We start from the raw sequence: 23,265 nt of genomic DNA on the forward strand, positions 1-23,265 counted from the left end.
TGGGCGAAAACAATCAGATAAGTCTATTTAGAACAAAGTGACTGCACTTTATGTAACATATGGCAGCTTGTGTTTGTATTTTAAGGATAAACTAGGACTTATATTAAGTGAAGTCAGGATATGGGGTTTACCACTCACTGTCCTCACTGCCGCCTTGGAAGTTACTATCCAGCTCAAAGATGAGTACAACTGAACTGGGATGAGAAAAAAACTATATGAGAAACTGAAATACGATCAATCACTAGGATAACAATAATCAAGACCACAACTTCTTGTGATTGAAAGATAACTTTTGTATCGTATGGACTTCAATGTGTTGCAGCCTGAGATTTTGTTTCTTTCCAGCTGTGTGTGGTGGTTGTTCTTTCATTTTTACAGCAGCAAAAACAGGCAGAATGTCACAGCAGGCAATTCACAGCGCACACACACACACACACACAGCAAATATTAACTCTCTGTTCTCAGATTAATCAAGAGATGCTTGACTATTCAGTAGCCATTTTGACGCAAAGTAGTAGGTAAACACAGGTGTTACTAATCACATCATTAATTAAGGCTCTTTAACCAACTGGAACATAATCATTGTCATCAGTGACACCTGTGTTTGCCTACTATTTCGTGTCAAAATGGCTGGTGTGGAGCAGGTCTATAGTCAAGTAGTAAGCGTAGTCTGTGTTTGTCAACATCTCTGTTTCCATAAAACGACGTGATAATAATAATGAAACCGATGCAGTCATTCATAATAGAGGAAGAAAATATACTATATATATATATATATATATATATATATATATATATATATATATATATATATATATATATATATATATATATATATATATACATATATATATACATTTGTCTTGAATGTCCATGAAGATGTTTCCAAAAAGGTGGAGAGGCGTCTCAATCTCCTGTGTGGGCACTTTAAATACTGTCTCCTCACTTCCTCCTTCTGTCGGTCGGTTTCAAGGCGGCCCCTCCCCACCGTCAGAGTCGTTCCTGAACAAACTTCGGAAAGACGCGGAGCAACGTTCCGCTGTGCTCACTCGAACGCACCGGAACCAGGGCCGCTGTCACCGCAAACGCGGGCGGCGAACATTCAGTGCGTGTTGTTGCACGTATACACGCGGAATTAACGCGGAAAAAAACCGAAGGAATAAATGAATAAATGAAACACCAGAAACTTTGTTACAACGCCCAGATGACACCACCCCGTCCCCTCCTCCTCCTCCCTCCCAGCATAACAATACGAAACCTCAGAGCTGCGGCGCGTAACGGTGAAGTTAGTAAATAAGCCTCACATCCTGCATTGTGGCTTTAAAATGGGGCTTCCTTGAAACCGTCAAGTGCCATGTTAGCATGGGTCACGTTGATCGCACACCGTAACAACTTTTTAGAAATAACTTTTTTGTAGTTTTTTTTTTTTTGTAGTTTGGACCAACGCGGTTCGTTCTGTTCTCCTCTCTGTCGTGTGTTGCGCGGCGTCTTTTTTTCTCAGCTCGGGCAAAAGATATATGCCTATATATACATATTTGTTTCTCTTTTGGCCATAACTCTGCGAACTAACTGTACACATTGATAACGTCCTCGGACCCCATGGACCATTCGCCGTCGATTATCACGCAGGTATCCAGAGAGGAGGAGGACGAGGACGAGGAGGAGGAGGAGGGAAATGCGGCTTGTCGCGAGGAAGGTGAGTTTGTCGGGGGCGATAACAAGTTTTCTGAACTTTTCCAGCTGCGCATGACAACGTCACCGGGACGCTGGGGGGGTAACGGATGTCAGCTGCTGCTCTCTGGGTGACCTTACAACAGGCTAGCCCAGGTCCTCCTGTTGACCCCCCCGCCCGCCCCCCCCGGTTTGTTCCAACCGTCTTCCGCTAGCTTGGAGTCCGTGTGCCGGTGTAGTCTGGTCACTACAGGCCGCGGCCAGCAGTGACGAGCAGCCGCTTTACTTCCTGGACAACAACAAGGTCAACTCAATGTGAACAAGGCTCTTGAGGAAAAAAGTGAGTGACGTGGTTTGTGTTGTGCCCAGTTTTTGTTTTTATTCCCCCCCCCCCCCCCCGAGTGCGAGTCAAACTTCATCGCTTCAAAGGGGGCGGGGTCTTAGCCACTTTTCAGTTGTCATGGCGATAAGACAAGAGTATGACAAACATGCGTACAATACATGTGACTTTTACCATCTCTGACCCTCGGACACAACCGCATGACACATTCACAATTCACAAACACGGTACACGGGAAGCCACTGAATAAGAATCATGATGATGATAACAGATATAAGGAGGTGAATAAGGAACAAACCTTTAATCTAATACAAAGATAAATAAAGATAAATGAATAGGTAAACATGACCAAACTTCACATTACAATCCCTCACTTATACATACAGCAAAAATGACAAAATGAATTGTCTCTTTTGGGGGGTATATTTTATTGTTCGGGCCCATCCGGACCACTGTATAACTCTTGCAGGGCTGCGACGGCACGTTCCGTCATTATCAGGTCACCATAGACCTTCAGCCAACTATCCAACAACAACAAAAACATTATATTTTCTCTCTTTCTTGACAGCTTTCTTTTTATTTCATTTATTTATTCACTTATTCATTATTTTTTTTACAAAATGACCCCGGGAGGATTCCTAAAATTAATATTTCATGGGAAAGCCTGAAATAATGTATTGTTACTCTAGGCACTGGGAAACGGGCTCTTCATATATAAAGCTTCATCTTGTGTTTCTAAGTAGTAGCTCATGGTGGATTTGGAGTTCTGCTTTGGATCGTTGTTTTAATGCATAGAGCCTCTTTTCAGATTGACTTTGTTGACCGACTGCATTTCCATCCAGAGTTTTGCTGATATTAAGTGGGACGCCTTCTTCGCTCTAAGCAGAATATTCCCCTCCGCCATGACATGACAAACAATTTTGGCAATGATGGCAAAACAAAGTACTGACTTTGTCAGATGGCCCAACTTTTCCACATGCCACAATCTGAGCGGACGAAACAAAGAGCGACAGCACATTAATGCCTGAAGAAAAGCAATTACTCGTTTTGATTGTATGTCCGCTGCACGAGTTGTGTATTTATTTGTTTTCACATAACCCTCCCCCACAAAAGAATAGGTCAAATGCATAGGGGTGCTGGAACCTCTGCATTACTCTGTATCTTCATTTAAGAGCTTACAATGCATTAAGACTGTAATCCAGTCAAAACGTTTCCGCAGCACGTACTTGTTGTCCTTCTACCAGACAGAGAAATAAAAAACATTTCGACTGAATGAGAGAAGACACTATTATATTTACAGAGGATTTACTGAATGTGAGTTTAAATGTTTCGCCAGGGGGTGGCAGTAAAGTCCAGTTTAGCCAGCTCCAGCCTGGTCTCGGTTTACATTCTCATGCATGGCCAAGAGGTCATGAGTCCAAAACATGGCTGCGATCCAGGAGCGAGGGGCCGGAGATAAAGGAAAAAGGGGTGGTTGTCTTCAACACCTCTTTGGTTTCACAAGCCGCATGCAGCCAAACAGGGACATCACGAATCCAAGAAAACAGAACCTTCCTTTTTCCAAACGTGTTGCGCTGACGTTTGCTCCTCAACCTCCCAATGTTTCATTCCATGTTTGGTGTCATATTTGCCTAACATCCCTTCGGCCATAAACAGTTTTATGGACATGATAACATTGCTATTCATTTATATTTATAGTTAATATTCTTTTCAGGGATCATTTTCCACACCGTATTACCACACACTGTTCAATGAAGTCAGCAGTAACTTTAACTGTAATAATTATAGTAGTTTCTTTTTTTTTGTCATGGCATTGGGACTGTCTCTAAACTGAGTATTTTCAGATGCAAACCTTCAGGCCTCGAGCTGACCTGACCTAAGACTGGCTCAGCCACCATGAACCCTCACGTAACATTTCCCTCTGCGGGGGGTGTGAACCAAGTTGTCAGATCGTAATGTAGTATCGAGTGTCAAAGTGGCGGAAAGTCGGCCGCAGGAGGCCTCATTCTTTCTGCATCTGGATAGGAATAGAAGCAGCCACAAGTCCACAGGCATGGCTAGTCTGAAAGGGTCCCGGATAAGCCCGCTTTCAACTGAGCAGGCTGAAACATGCTGATGTGGCGTGAGGTCGTTGCTGCCCCCTTGGAAATGCTGTAACCTCATTATCAGCGTCTGAGCCTCTCGGACTGGGAGGTGTGAGGAATGTTGCCGTGCAGTTTGCTTCTTACTCATTCCCGCTGCCTAATTACACACGTGGGCCTGATTAAAGCAAAGAGCCGAGGAGCAAATAAGCTGCAACTAAGAAATTTAGCTACAATCACAATAGAGTGATTAGCTTGTAATTTAAAAAAAATCTACTTTAATGAGGAGGAGATTACCTGCTTTATCGCGGCTGGTTATGGTCCATTGTGTCACACTATAGGCTTAACTGGGTTTTGAAATCTCCCCATTGCTTTTTAAAATGTGGCTGCAGTGGACTAGTGTCAGTGTATGGCCCTGAAATACCAGTCAAGTGTCAGTGTTGAAAGGTTGTACCTTGTCCTGCATGATCTGACCTACACATGTAAGATGGGGCGGCTCAGTAAAAAGCTGTCTATGCCGCCATGAGCTACAGTATGTGCTGCATGACAAAATATTTAAAAGATCCCCTCCAGTCACGTTTTAAAGTACATAAAAAATTATCTGCTATGTATGTATTATTTTAATTAACATTGTGTACCCCCAAAAAAGTAAAAAAAACACCTCTGAAATGGGGCTGGAAAACGTTCACTCTCTCTCCCTGTGAGGAATTCTGCGACTATGAATATTTATGATATGCAAATGACACAGGCCACGCGCCCCGCTCACCACAGTGAATCGCGCTAGGTTGACGGGTGGAAGAATGTGCACAACAAGATGCCTTCCTCTCATGGATGCGCTGCCTCTGCATAGACTGGAAGTTTCCGGTTGCTTTGCCTACATTTGCATATTCGACAGCTATTGGTTTTCTGTATTTGTGATGTACCAAATCTAGCCTTAACTGGATTCATTTGAATTTGAATTGCAGAGGAGTGTATTGAAATCTACTACACCAAGAGAGGAATGTGAAAACACCTCTATGGTGACAACATTTGCTCAGATACTGTTTCCATGTCAGACATTTTCAGAGAATAGAAACAGAATTAAAAACCCTTTTTTGAGTGGAGGGGGACTTACAGCGCTCATTTCATGCACGTGCAATTCAATTCATTGAGTGATTATGCTTATAACTTTTGTGTTGTTGTTTTTTTGGGTAACTGAAAATTGCACTGTCATACCCTTGCCCAGTCTCAATCCCTTATCACCCAAGGAGGTCCAAGAAGACATGGTGGCAACTAGGGCTGCCATGTTATCAGATTTTCACTTTTCAATTATCGAGTCTGAAATATTTCACAATTATTGATATTATATTATCATATTGATATTTATCAATATCATTATAATATCTAGATAAAGTCTGAAAAAAAATACTTTCAGTCAATTTTATCTTTGACTTTGTTTATTGTGCGTTTTATCTCATTTCTGGGAGCTACATTTACACTCCAAATACTCCAAATTACTAAAACCTCCTATAGATGTTGATCTCGAGACTGAAGATGTTCAGAAGAATCGTAGCTAGCCCAATGTCAAGACGATTTTTCCCTCATATTTGTATTAAATTATTATCAATTATATTCACCGACATAGTAGTTGTAGTTATAGTAGCCATATTTGACCTAAATTTAATTTGCCCATAATAATTTTCACATTTGCATTTCACGCATATACATTTGTGACACAACAAGGCCACATACTCACAGACACACTCTGACATGCGTCATTTGTGTGTAGGTAACCCACTGATACAGAAACAGTTTATATATGATATATGAAACAGAGCAGAGAAAATCATATATTAAGGCATCACTAGGAGAGGCAGCCCCTTCCTACTGCACAGGGAAGAAGTGGGCTGCTGAATTCAAATGTGGCCGACAGGGTCTGACCCCCCCCTCACTGCTGCGGACCCTTAACTGGAGATCTAAGACATCAACTTCTACAAAGAAGGGGTCCATATATTCTCCATGAGAGCTGGGCTAAGTGTGTGTGCATGTAGGAGGGGACTACTAAGCTGAAAAAGAAGTGTTCTTTCTTTTTTTCGCCCAAAATCCACCCAAAAATCTATTACCCTGTGAACAACATCAGTGAAACCTCCACATCTGTATCGTACAGTCTTGTGTCCTGTGTATTTTCTTCAGATTTTCAGTGTTTTTTGGGGGTTTTAACCCATGACACATTCCCACTCTATTTTTATTCACACTACTGCTTGTCTGACGATTGGTCGGTCTGCCCACCACTTTGGTCCAGACCGAAATATGTCAACAGCTATTGGATGGATTGCAGTGAAATTTGGTACACATCCTTTCATGCCTCCCCCAGCACCATCGTCAGGTCAAAAAGAAAGATTGAATTTGTCATGAACTTGGGTTTCTGATCAAGCATCTGCAAAACTCATCACCGAAAATAGATTGTCAGATGTACTTTTGAGAAGCTGATATTAGCTTGTAGCTCGCAGGGCTGTGCATTTATAGAACACATCCCCCTCCTTTACCACTGGTCCAACTGGATTTATGCTTTGTTGCTTCCTTTACCACTTCCTTTCCTAGGTCCGGCGTCTTATCCGGATCTGCTCCAACTCCTCCACTAAATTTCATGGCCATCGGTTCAGAAGTTTTAGAGTAATCCTACCGACAGAAAGACAGACAAACAAATGTCAATGAAAACATATTGTCCTTGACGGAGGTAACTACAACTCTCTATACACCCGTAACAGAAGATTCCTTACATTTCAAGATTAACAATGGGTAAATGTACGACAGGCCAAGCTGTGCTTGTTTTGTTTTGGTCTCCACAGAAAATGTACTCGTTCCCTTGTGACTATGAGATATACATTTGAACTTTCCTCACCTGACTGTGGACTGTAAAAATTCTCAACATATAATATTCATGTGATTCATGGAACACCTGCTCAGATTGTGGGTGCTAGGATGCTGTGAGTCAAAAAACTTGAAGCAACCGTGAAGACAACCTGGTGGCTAGGGGGTCGTTTCCATTTAGCTCCTCTTCCTGTTCCCTCACACGTGGTGCTTCTGCTGATAACTGTTTGGGTATAAAATTGTTTTGATTGGTAACGTTTTCCGGACCACCCACACAGAACATTATCTATCAGAGCTTTATCTAACTTTAGTAACATCATATAAACCAGAATGAAACAAGATTCAATGACTCTCGGTTAGTTTGACCTTTTTATAATTTTTCAACTTTAAAATACTTTTTTATTTACGTTTACGATTTTAAACCAATACACATTTTGTAAAAATAAGCAAATATTTCCTCTGAAAAAAAAACTAACCTGCGCCTTTAAAGTCATTCCAGCCGGATCCGGTGCTGTCTGTTCAGGCAGGGATTCTGTTTACGATGACTTTGCAATGTATGATCATTAGGCGACTTTGGGAATGACATGATGCTGCAGAATATAACGTGTCAGTGACTTAATTTAGTTCATTTTTCTCTGCATGCACTGAAAAGCATTTCTGTGCAGTGTAAACACGCGGACGGCCTGCCGTGGTGTGTAGGTTCAACAAGGCTTTGTTTGTGACTGTTTAGTTGTGGCCCGGTCTGAGCATGTGGCACATGCATACAGAGAATCTCATCATTAACCGCTGTCAGCAGCTGCTGCTGTGGTCGGCTTTTTTTAGCACTCCGATGTGTAATATCAGAAGAGGTAATGCTCTGGGCAGCGTGATGTCTTTTAACACGACAGGCTTCACCTGCCCAGTCGCCCCCCCTAACCCTAACCCCACACATGCACACGTGTTTGCACACAAACCTTTTTTATCTTGGGACCGAGGAGCATGCCTCCGCCATAACGACCTGCTCTCCAGTGGCTTCGTCCACTTTAAGCTCCAGTTGAATGAAGTAGTCGACAGGCCAAAGCCATATTCTATAGGGAATAACACGTGAAAGTAGCTCAGCCATGTTCAGAGACGAAGCCAAAACTGGGCCAAATGGAAAGGTTAACAGTGTCTTGTGTAGAGAGTCGTTGAGGTATCATTTGCTTCCTATATGTCCATATTTTATGTAATTCTTTTTTTATTCAAAGCCAGCCGTTACCTCAATAATATTAAAATATGTGATAACTACTGTATTATCATAATGTGGTGGTTAACACACCCAGCAGTATTATAGCAACTGGAACTGAACAGACAAATATTTTGAATCAGCTTTTGGGTAGCTAAATTAATTAGAATTTAAGCAATTTAAATGATTTCTTTAATAATAATAATTGTATATTAAGTATTTGGGATTTACAAAATTCCTCCATTTTTTTTTAAAGTTTTACAGTTACAGTAGACACCACTATTATGCATGAGAACATATAGGTTTGAAATCTACATACAATACAGGACTGTAACTAATGACTACTCTGATTTTAAACTGACGATCGCCCTTCTCTATTAAAGGGGCAGTAAAAATATTTTTACTTAAAGCCAGTGACAGCAAGTTGCTTGTTCTGCCCCCACCATTTTTATCAAAATATTGCACAGGACAAAGAAAAGAAGAAAATCCAATTATCCAATCCACAATTAATTTTAAAAAATGTTTGTCCTTTTAATTGAGTTCAGATTATTTCACGTGACAAATGATTAGATTTTTGACCACAACAGTCTGATTAGATGAAATAATCAGTTTTGTTCTCAGAGGAACAGTGTCCAAGTTTTTTTTTTTTTTCGCTCACCGCTTCTCCATCTGTTGACTGCTCAACCAGGGGGCCCATCGATGGGACTTTTGCAATCATCGCAAATTTGCGCCCAAAGCAGTTTGACAGGTCCTCAGTGTGTGCCCCACTCTCAGGCAACAGATTTAGTCTTGTCTGAGCGCCGTGCTAATGCATTGGCTGACAGCTCTGACTGCTCATCGGGGCTCAGCTAGTTTGTCAGAGTTTTTTCTTTCTTTCTAAATAACAGCTCTCATCGCTCGTGACACCAGCTGTTGGTGTTTTCTACCACCCGCGTGTGCCACTAGCTGTTGTTACATGGATTAATGACCTTAAGACTGAATGTAAGTGTAACGTAAAACAAAAATAAAGTTATTTATGTTTGTTTCAAATCACAGGCATTCATTTGTCTCTTTTCAGTGCATTGTGCAAAAACTCAAGTTCCAACCTTTTTTATTTACAAAAAAAAAAAATCTAAATACAAAGTAGGTTGCTGTGTAGGTGTGTTGATAACCTTTAATTTAGTTTTGCTTCATGGTAGCATACATTTTGAACGTGTTTGAGTTCTTATTAGTGAACGTCACCTTCTATAAATAAACCTTCGTAGTATGTACAATACTTTTACTTCAGGACATTCTTTCTTTGTCATACTCTATTACATGTAGTTAAACATAGCAAGATGGGGTATTTGAAATCAATAACAACATAATCTTCTGTTCCTTTTGTAAGAGGAGTGAGTATTGTATATACAGCTGCACCAGCTAGTAAAGTATATGTTTGAAATGTGTTTGTTCTGCAGGTTTATCACAAAATTAAGTAGATAATAGCAATTTATTAATAGAAATACATATACAAAAATATTATCTGTGCCATGTTAGGCACTATACATCCTTTAGAGAAAAAACGGTAATCATTTCAAGTAAATTATTAGAATTAAAGAATACGTTTTTTTTTATTATACACTTGAAATGAACTTGGATGACTTCACCTGACTATTTTCGGGGGCTAATGCGTAGCCTTTCTTATTTAATATGTTTTAACCTTTTGCCGAGTACCTGAAATAGCCAGAGTCAGGCAATACACCGAACACAGCAGGGGTCCTGCTGACACAAGGTACACTGAACATGCACTGGCGCCAATACCGACATCAGGAAGTGGATCCAGTCCTTGGCCAGATGTACCTTGAGCAAAATACTTACTTTTTTTTCTTAGCAACGCAACTGCGTGAAGAACAATACCAAACTATGAACTCTAAGAATTGTCCCGATTTGCATTACAACTGTAATTTCTGCCACGTGGTAGTTTACACACTGAAGAATGATCATGTTGTGAGAGATTCAAAGTTTCAGAGACTTCCTTGAGTTGATGTATTAATCTATCAATCTTTCCCTCTGTTTCAGATGCTACCAAAGTTTCCCCTTCTAAGAAGCCCCGCGACAGAGGCCTTTTCCACAGTCTCTTCTGCTGCCTGTGTCACAGAGAAACAGAGCCACGTCCACTGAAAAACAATGCCCCCTTACTGGTGGAAGAAAATGGTGCTCTGCCTAAAGTAAGTTCCTCTGGCAACATCCCTCTCTAACTCCTCCTCATGATATCGACTTCCTCGCACCCTCATTCTCGGCCGTGTTTTGAGCAGCATGTGGTCAGTGCTGATTGACAGCCATGTGATGCGTGAAACACATGTTTTCTGGGCTCAAAGCTATTTGTGTTTACTCATTCCTGCCGTGCCGAAAAGTAACATACGGCAGCGTTGAAAAGTACTCCATGTTCAGGCAATCGATCAGGCTGACTAGGAGTAACGAGAAGCGCAGAAATGCGAGTAAATGTAACAGAATTGCAGCTCTGAGTGGAAGATCACTGCACGGCCAAAAGTCCAAAAACAGCCACCGCAGTAGTGCCAAGATCCAACACCAGATGCTGCATTGGAGACACCCATTGGCTTACAGCAGAAAACTATCATACAGATCAGATACCAGGAGTGATTCAAATAATTATAGAAACTAATAACTCATACATTATTACATAATTAATCAATTATTAAGTAGAGAACGATATTTGAAAAAAAAAGTTAATAGGTTTTGGACATTTACATAAGATAAGATACAGCTTGAGATGGAATCTCACCACTAACCACTACTCCTTCATATATCTTTTACCTACCACTACAGAAACAACTTGGCTTTAGTCAGTTATGGTCTGGAGATCAAGTAGTCAAGATCTTCTCAGGTGTCAGTTTCAGATTTATGCCTTAGTTCAGCCTTTTATTGAGATTTGATATTCCAGAAGTTATTTGTCACTTCTTCCAAGTCCCCAAAATACATTGCTTGGTCTCTGGTGAGGGGGGGGTTAGTCTCAGTTTTGGTTGTGACAACCTGTCATGTCATCGTGCATGCTGCTCCTGTTGCTGTTACTCTCTCTGGCTGGCTGCGGTCGTCAGTGACTCCCCCCACCAGACATGTGAATATTCACTCTGAATGGACCCTAACAGTTATCTGCCAGTCTGTTGGACTGGGACTCTACAGGATCCTTAGAGACGGCACCATCCTGACCTAATGCATGGACGGAAAACTTTGAGCAAACACAGTCCAGACTGAGAAATAATTTCACGATGTATTTGGAAAACTCAGAGCAGGTTAAGGTCTCTGGAGAAGGGGAGTCATCGGCCGATGCCATGCTTGCAGAACAATGCCAGGTTACCAAGTTAACCGAAGCTGCAGATATAACAGACCTTTCACAGGGAAGTGCTGAACTTGGCACTTGTCCACTTCTCCTTATGGAATACATGGAGCAAACTGTCAGCAGAGAGATGGACTCTTCTCTCCTCTGCGTGCAACACTGCAGGATGAGTGGAAATGAGGCTGAGTACAGCACATATTGCAACGGACATGCTGAGATCCTGGAGCAATATTCGGCGAGCGACAGATTATTTGTGTCCGACCAGACCCTCGATAAGTGTGAGACTTCGGGGTTAAGCCAACCATTTAATGAATGTGCTCAACCCTGCGAGTGTTTTAAACCTTGGAAGTCCTCTGAGCACAGTGCTAATCTTAGCGTAGCCTGCAACAAGTATTGTCCTTGCTGTGAACACTGCGCAGAACACCTTGGACTATTTCAACAATGTGAGCCCTCTGGTCAACAGTTTGATTCTCTTGACTTTGAACAAGATGAATTGGCAATAAAATGTGACAGTGTGGGGCTGTGTGAAATGTCTGATTTCACACCGGAGAGCACAGACCACATCGAGCTACTCCAACAATATGAGCCTACTGGTCAGCAGTGCGAGTGCTTTGACTCCGAACCAGACACATCCACAGAGGACTCTGAACAATGTGAAATAAGTGGTTCCACACCTAATATCACTGATTCAGTCGACTCGTTGGACTGTGACGCTGAACTTTGTGAGTATGACGAAACTCCGAACCAGATTGAGTGCACAAACAGTGATGATGATGATGATGATGATGAAGAGAGCTATCCATGCGAACAAAATAAAATGGAGGCCAGACCATTAGAAGATGTAAATTCCTCCGATTTCAACACACCTCATCACATTTTTTTTGATGACGGTGAACATGTTCGTTTTGCAGACGCTCCTACATCAGACATGTCAACAGATCACTGTGGGAAGTGCGGAAATAATAACTCTGAAGCAAGTGAAGAGTATGAAACAACCAGACAAACTTCTGACAAAACCTCTGACAGCTCAGAGTTTTGCACCGAAGAAGACAGTTTCTCCGATTGCTCCTCTACTGAAACCAAATCCTTCAAGACGTGTCCCGATGGCAGTATTCCGTCAGATCCGTTCTCTGATTCGTCCGGTGAATCGGAAAAGGGAGCTCAGGAAGATTCTAGTGACGAGCAGACACAGTGGGAATCTTTTGAAGATGACCAAGAAATGGAACAAAACTATGCTAACGGAAACAATGACAATCAAAAGAAAACACCCACTGTTGATATTGTCGTTGAGGATTACTTTGATTTATTTGACAGAGCGGACTGTTATGGACACGCATTTGCTCCAAAGCGACATTACATATCCTGCTTTGATGGCGGAGATGTACATGAACGCCTGAATATAGAACAGGCGGCAACATGTGGTGCCAAAGATGCATATACATTTAAGGAGGCCGATAAGGAAATTGATGCACAGGAAGCTGATATAAGTTCTGAAGAAGTATGTGAAGAGGTGGCCGATGCAAGTCCCACACAATCCCACGATTGTGAGTCGGAGGTGAAACTCGAAGACTGGATCACAGATTCAGAATCGAGTTCAGCAGAAGATGAAGTTGAAGAAAAAGGTGAAGTCGATGATCTTTACGCAGAGAATTACGAGGAAGCAGAAGAAGACGAAGACTCCTTTGATGGAGAAACGTGTGAATCTGAGGGCCATGTTTCTGAAGAAGAAGCGGAGGTCTGTCTGTCTCCTGGTAATGAGGAGGTCATGTGTGCACCATGTGCTGATGACATCTCTGTTGAAGGCGATGCTTATGAAGATGAGGTCTATGATGCCCAGAATTATGAATCTCTCGATGGCGGTGCTTCCACTTTTGATCACGTTATTATTTGCAGGAAGCATGACGAGCCCAAGCCTGAAGATGAAGAATTTATTGAATCTTCCGAAATGGAGCCATATTGTTCGCTTTTACATATTGCAGCTAATGTAGAGATGTGTGAGCCAGGTGTTGAGGATTACTATGCGTACCAAATGAAAAGTGTTCGGTTGTCTGTTAAACAAGGCCTGAATGGACTTATAATGGAGAGACTATCATGCAATGAGATAATCGATGTAAGAGCTGATGGTGGAGCTCCTGGGAACAAAAGGGGAGATGATGTTTTATCCAGTAACGGGACTGAGTTTCAGGCCCCTGGAGTTTGCCCAGCCGAGTGTGAAACAGTCAGATTCGGAATTACTGAAGATCTTGAACTTAGCAAGAACTTAGCCAGCTGCTCTGCTGTGGAAGAAACGTACGACGAACCAACCCCAGGATCGGACGGCGACTGCGGGTTGAACGTCATCTCAGGAATAAGACGTCCTCAAGATATTATTCACAGTGTCGTCTCTGAACATGCCAAAATCGAGGGATGCGACGCACAGACTGAGGAAAAAGACCACGAGCAAAGCAGGGATTCGGACGAAGAGCCGAGTGACGACGAATCCTCTGAGCCTTGTGACTGCGAGTACTGCATTCCACCCATAGAGCAGGTATTTTACGTGTTTGCACCTTAACTGTGAAGCACCAAAGGAGATTGATTTGAGTTGTCAGAACTGGGGGTCGAAACATTGAATTATCCCAGAATCAAAGTTAAATCTTCTGTCAATAATATTGGGTCTATTTTTACAGTATCAAGGCCGTGCTGTCAACCGTGTCAGTGATTAAAGTTACAGGAGATCTTTACTTGGCCGATTGAGTGGTATCTGTGTCAAACCTCAGCTCTGCCATTATCTTCACGTGGCAGCTCTACTCACTATGCTCAGACAAACACATGTGCCAGTGTTACAGGGTCATGCCAACTTGTTTTTAGAATCATAATCACACTAACAAACACTGATATCTGGCCACTTGTTGAAGGATGAGACACAGTACATTGATATTTTACATACTCCATCAACATTGCAGCAGCTGGAGCATTCAAGACCTCCTGTAACCTCTCACCGAAACAACACAACACAATCCCGTCTCTCAAGTGACAAGAAACAAACAGACACACACACTGAATAGTATGTCCTCCAACATCTTAAGATAAATATTTCGTAGGCTTAGAGTAATTGCTTGTAAGTTGTCGCTGCTGCTCATATTGCAGCCCTTAAAAGCTTTTCTTTAAATTAGAGCTAAACTTTGCCATGAACAACTGTAAAGTTGAATTCTTTCATGACCGGTGACTCAAGAAAGGAACAACAAGTTCAACCTTTAGGTCTTAAACTAAATCCGTCTGTCTCCAGGTTCCGGCTATACCACTGCTCCCACGGATGAAATCAAACGACGCAGGGAAGATCTGTGTGGTCATTGATTTGGATGAAACACTAGTGCATAGTTCATTTAAGGTAAGTTGGCCCGTGTGACCTTCTTTCACATTGTTACGGTATGTGTGTGTTAGCTCATCTAAAGTACTAAAATACTCCTTCCCTGGTGTAAACTTGTTTCTTCCGGGAAAGAACCTGGATTCTGAGACATAAATACAGATAATTCTCATGAATCTAAAGAGCAGAACCACTTTTATAGTGCTGCTGGAGCTCTCTTGCCCGTGCCAGTTTGTGCCAATTGCGCGAGGTTTCCACTCCATTTCAACTTGGCACGCAAAGCAACACATGCCGCTTATTTGGCCAGGGGCAGTAATTTACTGGAGTTATCAGGTTGCCAGGCAACTTGTAGAGGATCCAGGAAGTTATCACTCTCAACCAAGAAATAATCCAGCTAATCCCCAGTAACAACACAATTTATTGTTTTTTGTACAAAAGAAACAAGGTGTAACATTTTAATGGGTGAGCCTTACAGCAGCTGGGAGGTATATTTATTGTAACTGCAAACAGACTAGTTGCAGCAACTGTAGCCCCCAATTTCCAGTGTTCATGCTAAGGTGAGCTGCCGGCTGTAACATACGGACACGAGAATAGGATTAATCTTCACATCTAATTTTGCCAGAGAGAGTAACTGTATTTCCCAAAATGTTGAAGTACTATGTATTTATTTTAGAAAAACATGTATGTAATCAGTGTAATACCTTTTAGAGACAGTTACAAACAAGAAGCAGCTGCGCATAACTTTACGTTACTTTAACGTTATGACTTCATTGTAAAATTTCAAACTTTTTGAGTAAAAATGTATTCTCACTGAAACTGTATCTGACAAAGTCTGTGGATTATACTGAGCAACAACAGTATTCATTGCGTAAAAAATAAGTAATACAAACACTGAAAATTTTTGACTGCTAATGCTGTGGGTTTTTTCTTTTACAATGATATTTTACGTTGTGATATTTGGATATAAAAAAAATTGCAAAACTTGCTTCCATCCAAATTAGTTTCCTTATCTACTCGTTTCATTTGTGCTAAATGACCTTTATAGACATTTTTTTTATGTGGGTTTTAATTACATAAAAGGTCATCTGCAGGCAAACCTGCTATTAGGATTCCATATTTACTGTCAAAGCAAACAATCTACTTGCCAAGCTTAGGTAGACAAAAATAGCAATGAGATTTGCACTGCATCATTTTGCACTTTAGGAGGCACATGACAATACTGGTTTCATATGTCACCTATAAATTAACCATTTATTTCTTGGTGAGGATGCTCTGCATCCTCAAATCCAAGGCAGATCTCAAAAAATGCAATTCATTGATTTTTAAGATTTTAATGTAGCAAAGTAACAATGCTTTTTTGTTTTGTTTTTTAAATGGCTTCTGATTGAAATGCTAACTTGAGTTATTCATTCATAAATTCTGTAATCTTGTGTAAGAAAAAAGAAAACAACATAAACTTCTCGGTTTCAATGTTAATAAACTGCAGATGTTTTCAGAAATGGTGCTGGGTTTTACATTGTTCCCTAGAAATAACTAGCTTCCTTTTGTTTGGTTTTATACCTTTTATGGTAGCATTCAGCGAACAGAATAATCAATGCCGAAAGTCAAGGCTCCTGTGTCACGACAAATTATGTAATGAATGTCATGTGGTGTTTGGTCCTTCTCAGGTCACAGACTGTCATACAGGATGTCACTGGATATTGGCTGCTAGCTATGTGTAAACAGGGTCAGGCTTTATGAACCTGATGTTTAACACAAGGTGGATAATAAAACTCATTATTACTTTGACACATATATTAAAAATAGTGTTAACACAGAGTTGGTTGTATATGGGAGCTGTGCAACTCAGCTTTTCGAACACAAAACTGTCAAAAATCAATTAAACATATATTCATACAAAAATTAGCTTGAGGCTAAACAATCTGTGAATAATTATATATCACACTTAAGTCATGGAAAACAAAATTTAGCCAACTGTTCTGTCAGACTATCCCACTCTTTATTGAAAAGTAAAGTCATACAGATCTGGCTGCATTAACAATACCATTAAAAGAAGTAGACCAGATATATAAACAGATGTTTTTTGAGAACAAATATTCATATAGAAAAATCATTATGTACATAAAAAAACTTGTTTTGTTAAGTCAAACTCCTGCTAAAGCCACAAAACAAAGACTACTCATAAAATAAAAATATGACTAAAATGATAGCAGAGTAGAGGAACTTGATAGAAAAATATTAATTCAGCTGTGATGAGCATAATAAAAAAAAAATTTGATTTTCAAAATAGGAATATAATTGGAATCCTCAAGTGGAACACAGACAGCGTGGAGGAGTTCCTCAGTGAGAAATTAGACCGGATATAGACATGAGTCCAATCAAAATTGTCATTTAAAATTATGTTCACAAAAAAATGGAATTTGTCTAGTATCTCAACCCAGAACATCCGACTCCTCATTGAAAGTGTACCTGTGCACATCACACCAAACCAAGGAAATGTCTTGAGTGGGCTGGGAGTGGGTTTGTATGTCAGTGACTGCTCAATGTTGAACAAGGGAGAGCTCACGCAGAGACTTGCTGTTGTAGCAGGTGAAACTCTAACATATAGGAAGACAAACTAAAACATCAGTAAACACTGAATTTGCATTTGATTTGATGTGCAGATGTGCCATTGTTTGAGTTCAAGCTGGTTTTATTGCCACACATTCTTCCTGCCAGTGGAAGTTGTTTGACTTTGTGTTACTCAAATAAATATTCAAAAACATTTGGACCAGCTGCTGCAGGACTGGACATAAACCAGAACTGTGCATCCATTATGGATGTATGCTAACAACTTTCTGTTTATGATTGATGTGAAACTTGTTTTGTCTCACTTCCATTACCACACAGTCCACCAGTCTTTGCCAAGGTAGAGAATACACTTGGGGTGATACTAACATTTGAGAAGCATATTTCACGTCTGAGAACCACCTAAATGAATCAAATCTTTTTATGAGCCTTGTCACTTTCTGCAGAGCCTCTATTTCAATTACGGAATTGACCAGAGTCGTATTATGAACAGTGTTGTGTGACTTAAGAGTCGCTGAGGTGGCGTCTGCGTGTCTGTGTGACACATCTTCACTTCTGTTTTATCGCCTCCGCTCTCAGATTTTTGACATTTTGGAAATTGCTATATTTATTTGGTCATTAACACTCACTGCTTTTTTTTTCAACAGCCAGTGAACAATGCTGATTTTATCATTCCAGTGGAAATCGATGGAACAGTTCACCAGGTATGTACTGACTCTTAGCTTTACTGTCTTCTTGTGCCGCCCCATTCACATCACTGACATGTTAAAGTCAATCATGGAAGTTATAGTTAAAGCCCCAAAGATTTAATGATTGATAAGAGGGCACATATATATGTTTATATCACACACCAGTTACCAAAGTATGGCCCATACATCATCTGACCTGACAGGTAGGACAGTTAACAAGCCCCCAAACTGGACTCCAGTTTGCACATAGTGCTAGTGCCCCGACAGAGCTGTAGCCCTCTCTGTTGATGGCTCCCAGCAGCAGGTGGCTATTTCAGTGGCCTGACGAAATGACGACACCCTGGCAGGCTTCTCAGAAATCACTGGCCATCAATCTCAAGTCTGTGGCGCATTTCGTGCCTCTGCTCATTAGTGCTAAGGGAATGGCAGTGACTCGTCCCTGCAGGCTGTAAATGGTAACTGCAATCTGTTGTGCTGGGCCTCCCAGAAGACAGAGGAGCTCTGAAGTCCAAAGGGCCTGGGTCTGTTTCAAGTAATCCAGGATAGGCTTGTTCAAGTGGGGAAAGCCTGTTCGGGATGACTTGGTTCAGAAACAAGGCCACCAGCGTCTTAGTGGAAGTAAATCTAAAGTCTTTGGGGGGGGTTATGGGGTTTTTAATTTGGACATTACAAAAAAAGTGGGTCACACTATCAACTATATTTATATATCCACCCATACACATGCAGACACACATGCCTAAATTGTAATGTAATGTTTATTAAAATACACAGTGCAGGTGATTTCTTCACAATTTACGGACACACCTACAAAAAGTTTCCTTTATTTGTACATTTTTCCCCCGATTACTTTGTAGTGTTGATCATATTCCTAATAATTGAGGCATGTGTAACAACAACTGGTTTTTCATGCTCTTGTGCTTTTGTGTGTCTCCACCCAGGTGTATGTGTTGAAGAGACCCCATGTCGACGAATTCCTCAAGAGGATGGGCGAATTATTTGAGTGTGTCTTGTTCACCGCGAGCCTAGCCAAGGTCAGACTGCAGTTGTGAGCCTATTTGAGCCTTTGTTTACGCAACAGGCTGGTAAATTACAGATGAACACTTTTGTAAACTAATATATCCACACTAGTTGTGTTAAGTTATACCTGTTGTTTCATCAACCTTGTGTTTAGAATTTCTGGAAGCCCGGTCTCGTTTTTGTGCGCAATTTATAGGTGACCTTCCACATAAGCCCTGACACATAAAGATACATTTATGATACGTTTTAACCTTTCAACATGCACTTCAAATCGTGTTGAGCTCAGCCCGCTCCGAATCATCTGGTCAGTCATTACTCACCCGTTCGTAGCTGCAGCATTTGTCCACAGCACACGACTGCATCAGGGGTACATTTGAGATAGTGTCAGAAATCAAATGCTGCTCTTCCGCCTGACACTATGTGCAGGTCGGTTGCTGCTCTGTAACGTATATAATCACTTAGTTGGCTCAGGAGACCACCTCCAGCTGCATCAGGGCAGCGCCGTTCAATGCGAGTCGCGACAACGGAAGTCCAAAATGTTTGCACGTCACGTGACTCATGTAGACTTCAGATAGTTCCGGGAAGTTCTTGGCGCGCAAGTTCGAATCCAATTCAGAGCGACAGAAATGGATTATAAGTAATTAGTAGTCAATAAATGTAGCGATTTTACAATAAAGCAGACCGACATGCCTATGTAGTTACTCTATGTAGTTTTTATTAAATCATCAATAAATCATAAATAATCACAAATCATAATCCACTTACATTCTTTAATGCGCATTTAGATTTGATTCAGATCTGCTGATAATATACAATCTGATTATTTAAATTACTTACTCTTCATAAGTGCAACACAGGCGGTCCATTGACGGTCCACTCGGCTGCTACTCTAATGCGCTGCTGCTCACTTCCGGGAACTATTGAGAGACTCCATGGAAGTTTCCTGAATCTTGACGTGACAAGGAAGTATTTGACAAGCAGCCATGATAAGAGCTGTTCGGATTCTCTAAATGCATAGGAAAGGCGCTTCAATGCTTCCTTTCCTATCTCCTTAAGCATAGGGTACACTGGAGCTTCCTTTGTGAGAGTAAGGAGATATAAACGCTCCACAATTCATTGCGGCAGCAATATTTAACGTGACGTGCCATGCACGGACGTAAACGATTCAATCCAAAGTAGAAGTAGAAGAAGTAGAAGAGTATGAATATGACCCAGAAGAGATGCACGTCATCATGTAAATTACTTTTTCATATGAATCATTTTCATCTGATGTCACATGGTGGTAAAACACACTGAAACATGCTGGATGGAGCCGCTGCTTTTTTCGTAGTTCATCTTCGGAAATTTGTAGTTTCACCACGGCAGACGCCCGTCAATAACATCCGCCGTCGCGTGATGACGTAGTATAGTGAAAGTCAAGTCCGATTCTCTAAGCAGCGCTGTCGGCTTTTCCTAAGTCCTATCAGTTCTCCTTTACACCTTTCCTTGACCTCATGATGTTTTCCACTGAGGTCAAGTAATAGTAGATAGGAAGGACAATTCAACCGCACCCAGAGAGCCATTTCAGGGTGACCCAGGGTGGCAAGGATGTATGCCACAGAGGCGCCCAACCTCGGTCACCCAACACACACCACAACAACAGCCATTGACATTGCCTTTATCTTTAACTTCATAACTGTGTGACTGACTATGGCTGTATCTTGCCAATAGTTACATACGACATGGGGGGCCCCTGGTGGCCCTAAGCAGCCGCTTAGCTTGCTTATGCCTTGGCCCGGCCCTGGTAAGAGACTTTACACTCTGCTTATGAATCAAAGTTATTTGCATACACAGAAGTCACAGAACTATTAAAAAAACACACACCTGCCTACCTACCTTTGTTATTTGTCATTTGTTATGTACATTCAAATTTGCATGAACATACCTGTATGTAATTGGTGTAAAACCATTTTTATTTTTTGTAACTTTAGTATGCAGATCCTGTGTCTGACCTGTTGGACAAATGGGGGGCCTTCCGCAGCCGACTCTTCCGGGAAGCCTGTGTCTTCCACAAAGGGAACTATGTAAAAGACCTGAGCCGTTTAGGACGAGACCTGAACAAGGTCATCATCATTGACAACTCGCCGGCCTCCTACATCTTCCATCCTGAAAATGCTGTATGCTAACCATACTTTCTCTGCAATACACTCTGTGCGGGTTTTAAATACATGCATTTGTTTTCTCGTATTCACTGAAGTCAAAAATATTACTTTTCTGTTGTTTTTACAACAATATTGGAACATGTGAATAGGACGTCTTCTAATCCCACCATGTCCTGCTTTCTCAAACCTCCAGGTTCCTGTAGCGTCCTGGTTTGATGACATGTCAGACACCGAACTCCTCGATCTCATCCCTTTCTTCGAGGGACTTAGCAAAGTGGATGACATCCATGAGATACTCCAGCAGCAGACAACTTCGAGTTAACAGAGGCAGGGCACTAGGATGAAAACACTCACCAGTGGATGTCGTCACGGGGCCACGGAGGCTGGTGGGCCGCAGGCCCCCACACTGCTTCCCACTACAAGGACCATAGTGCAAAAAAGTACCTGTCATTTAATCTCATATTCTTATTGTATAGTGCATAAAAGATTGACGTCTAGCTGGGTTTGGCGCTTCATGATTGACAGTTTATCTAATCCCAGTGATTTTCTTTTCAGTTTTGTAATTGTAGATAAAAACTTAATATAAGATTGAATGACCTCTGCAGATATCTTTTGCAGTGCAGCTAGAGCAATGTCATTGTTGTCGTTGTGTGACAGCAGTGACCTGTGTTCACCGATCAGCCGCGACATTAAACCAGTCACCTGTTTAATGTTGTGGCTGAATGGTGTATGAAGTGTAAATGTTGTGGCTGATCAGTGATCACTGTTAGTCTGCCATTCAGTGCCACTCAAACCACATCAGTCATTTTCATGTCAGTACAATGTAGCACTAGTAGAGAGTATAACAGGTCATTGACGATGGTCCCTTGAATCTCATTAAGCTACATTTTTTTGTTAATCTGTATGTTCGAAAAGTCAATTATTTGGAGAACGGTTGAATACGTTTATAAAATACTTAGTGACGCATTTTGCGACAAAATGCACATTTGACATGCTTTAAACTCACTTACTATATGTCTGGAATTTGGTTCCAATATTTTAGATTGAAAATAGATGGAAAAGAACCCAGAGCAATAATCACGAGAACCCATATCCTGCAGTCCCCTGCCACTTGATTGTAGTCTTTACTCACTGCAGTACAGAAGATTGATAAGGTTCAATTCTAATAACACTAAAAATAAAAATAAACAATTTACTACACATTCATGATTAGAATGTGTAGTAAAAATGTGACGTAAACACCATAATCTTCAACACAATAAAAGACAAACTATGAACATCAGACTTTACTGGACAGTGAATGTTTAGCACCAGGTAAACAGACTGCACAGTGATCACGCCGTTTATACACAGAGATGCACCACCGCACACATGGTGTGTCATGTTTATCTAATGTTATTTTATCTTTTTCGAGTGTTTTAGCTGAATTGGCCACTCCTGCGTGCTGCCCTTAGATAATGCAATGCTGTTCATGTGTGCAGGGGGGAGGCTGTGGCCTGTTGAGGGCGTCTCGGATGAGTTTGACGTTTGATTTCAAAGCACACTTTGATGCCTCCTGTCAGGAAACTTGAATTCAGCATTGTCGGTGTCTTGCCGTTTCGATCTGTATAAACAGTTTCATAGGGGAAACTTGTGCTGTACATTTTGGAGCCCTGATTTAATTTACCTCAGGCTGGAGCGAGTGTGTGTGTGTGTGTGTGCGCGCCTGTGTGGTTTTCAATGTGACTGCATCATGAGTAGTTTGAGATTTAAAAGAGGAGGCTTTGACAAGACATAAAAAATAACCTTATTTTTGAAATAATGATTTACTTTTTTTACTGTATGCAACCAGATTATTAACGTTGTGACTCAAGTTATGGGGGAAAAAATGGTTAAGTAAGTTTTTAAATTGCTGCTGACAAATGGTAAAGATTGAAAAACAAAAGACAAATATTTCTACCTTGCATCAATAAAGCATGTTTTATTGAAACGGGTCATATTTCACTAGAGTCCCCCCCCCCCCACATACATAACGCTCAACACAACATAGCAGAGGTGGAAATAAGTCA

At 41.2% G+C, this 23,265-nt stretch overlaps 1 protein-coding gene and 1 long non-coding RNA gene across 3 annotated transcripts; one reads left to right on the plus strand and one right to left on the minus strand.

Moving 5' to 3' along the window:
• The first annotated feature begins 1,237 nt into the window (after positions 1-1,237).
• On the plus strand, positions 1,238-23,186 carry LOC118320566 (carboxy-terminal domain RNA polymerase II polypeptide A small phosphatase 1). 2 transcript variants are annotated; one of them, XM_035651486.2, is made up of 7 exons: positions 1,238-1,696; positions 10,184-10,332; positions 14,725-14,826; positions 18,018-18,074; positions 18,998-19,090; positions 21,047-21,232; positions 21,411-23,186. In XM_035651486.2, exons 1-7 carry the CDS (start codon positions 1,600-1,602, stop codon positions 21,537-21,539), a joined length of 813 nt encoding a protein of 270 aa, XP_035507379.2. In that variant the 5' UTR covers positions 1,238-1,599; the 3' UTR covers positions 21,540-23,186. The 2 variants fall into 2 exon arrangements, with proteins under 2 accessions (XP_035507379.2, XP_035507378.1); XM_035651485.2 differs by lacking the exons at positions 1,238-1,696; positions 10,184-10,332 and adding an exon at positions 10,339-13,986.
• On the minus strand, positions 5,411-7,790 carry LOC118320569. Its single transcript, XR_004796344.1, has 3 exons — positions 7,419-7,790; positions 7,095-7,165; positions 5,411-6,750 (listed from the first exon to the last, which is right to left on the minus strand). It is a non-coding gene; the product is annotated as an uncharacterized LOC118320569 (long non-coding RNA).
• Positions 23,187-23,265: the final 79 nt, after the last annotated feature.

The sequence above is a fragment of the Scophthalmus maximus genome, chromosome 14 (genome assembly GCF_022379125.1).
Source record: "Scophthalmus maximus strain ysfricsl-2021 chromosome 14, ASM2237912v1, whole genome shotgun sequence".
Lineage (NCBI taxonomy): Eukaryota > Metazoa > Chordata > Actinopteri > Pleuronectiformes > Scophthalmidae > Scophthalmus > Scophthalmus maximus.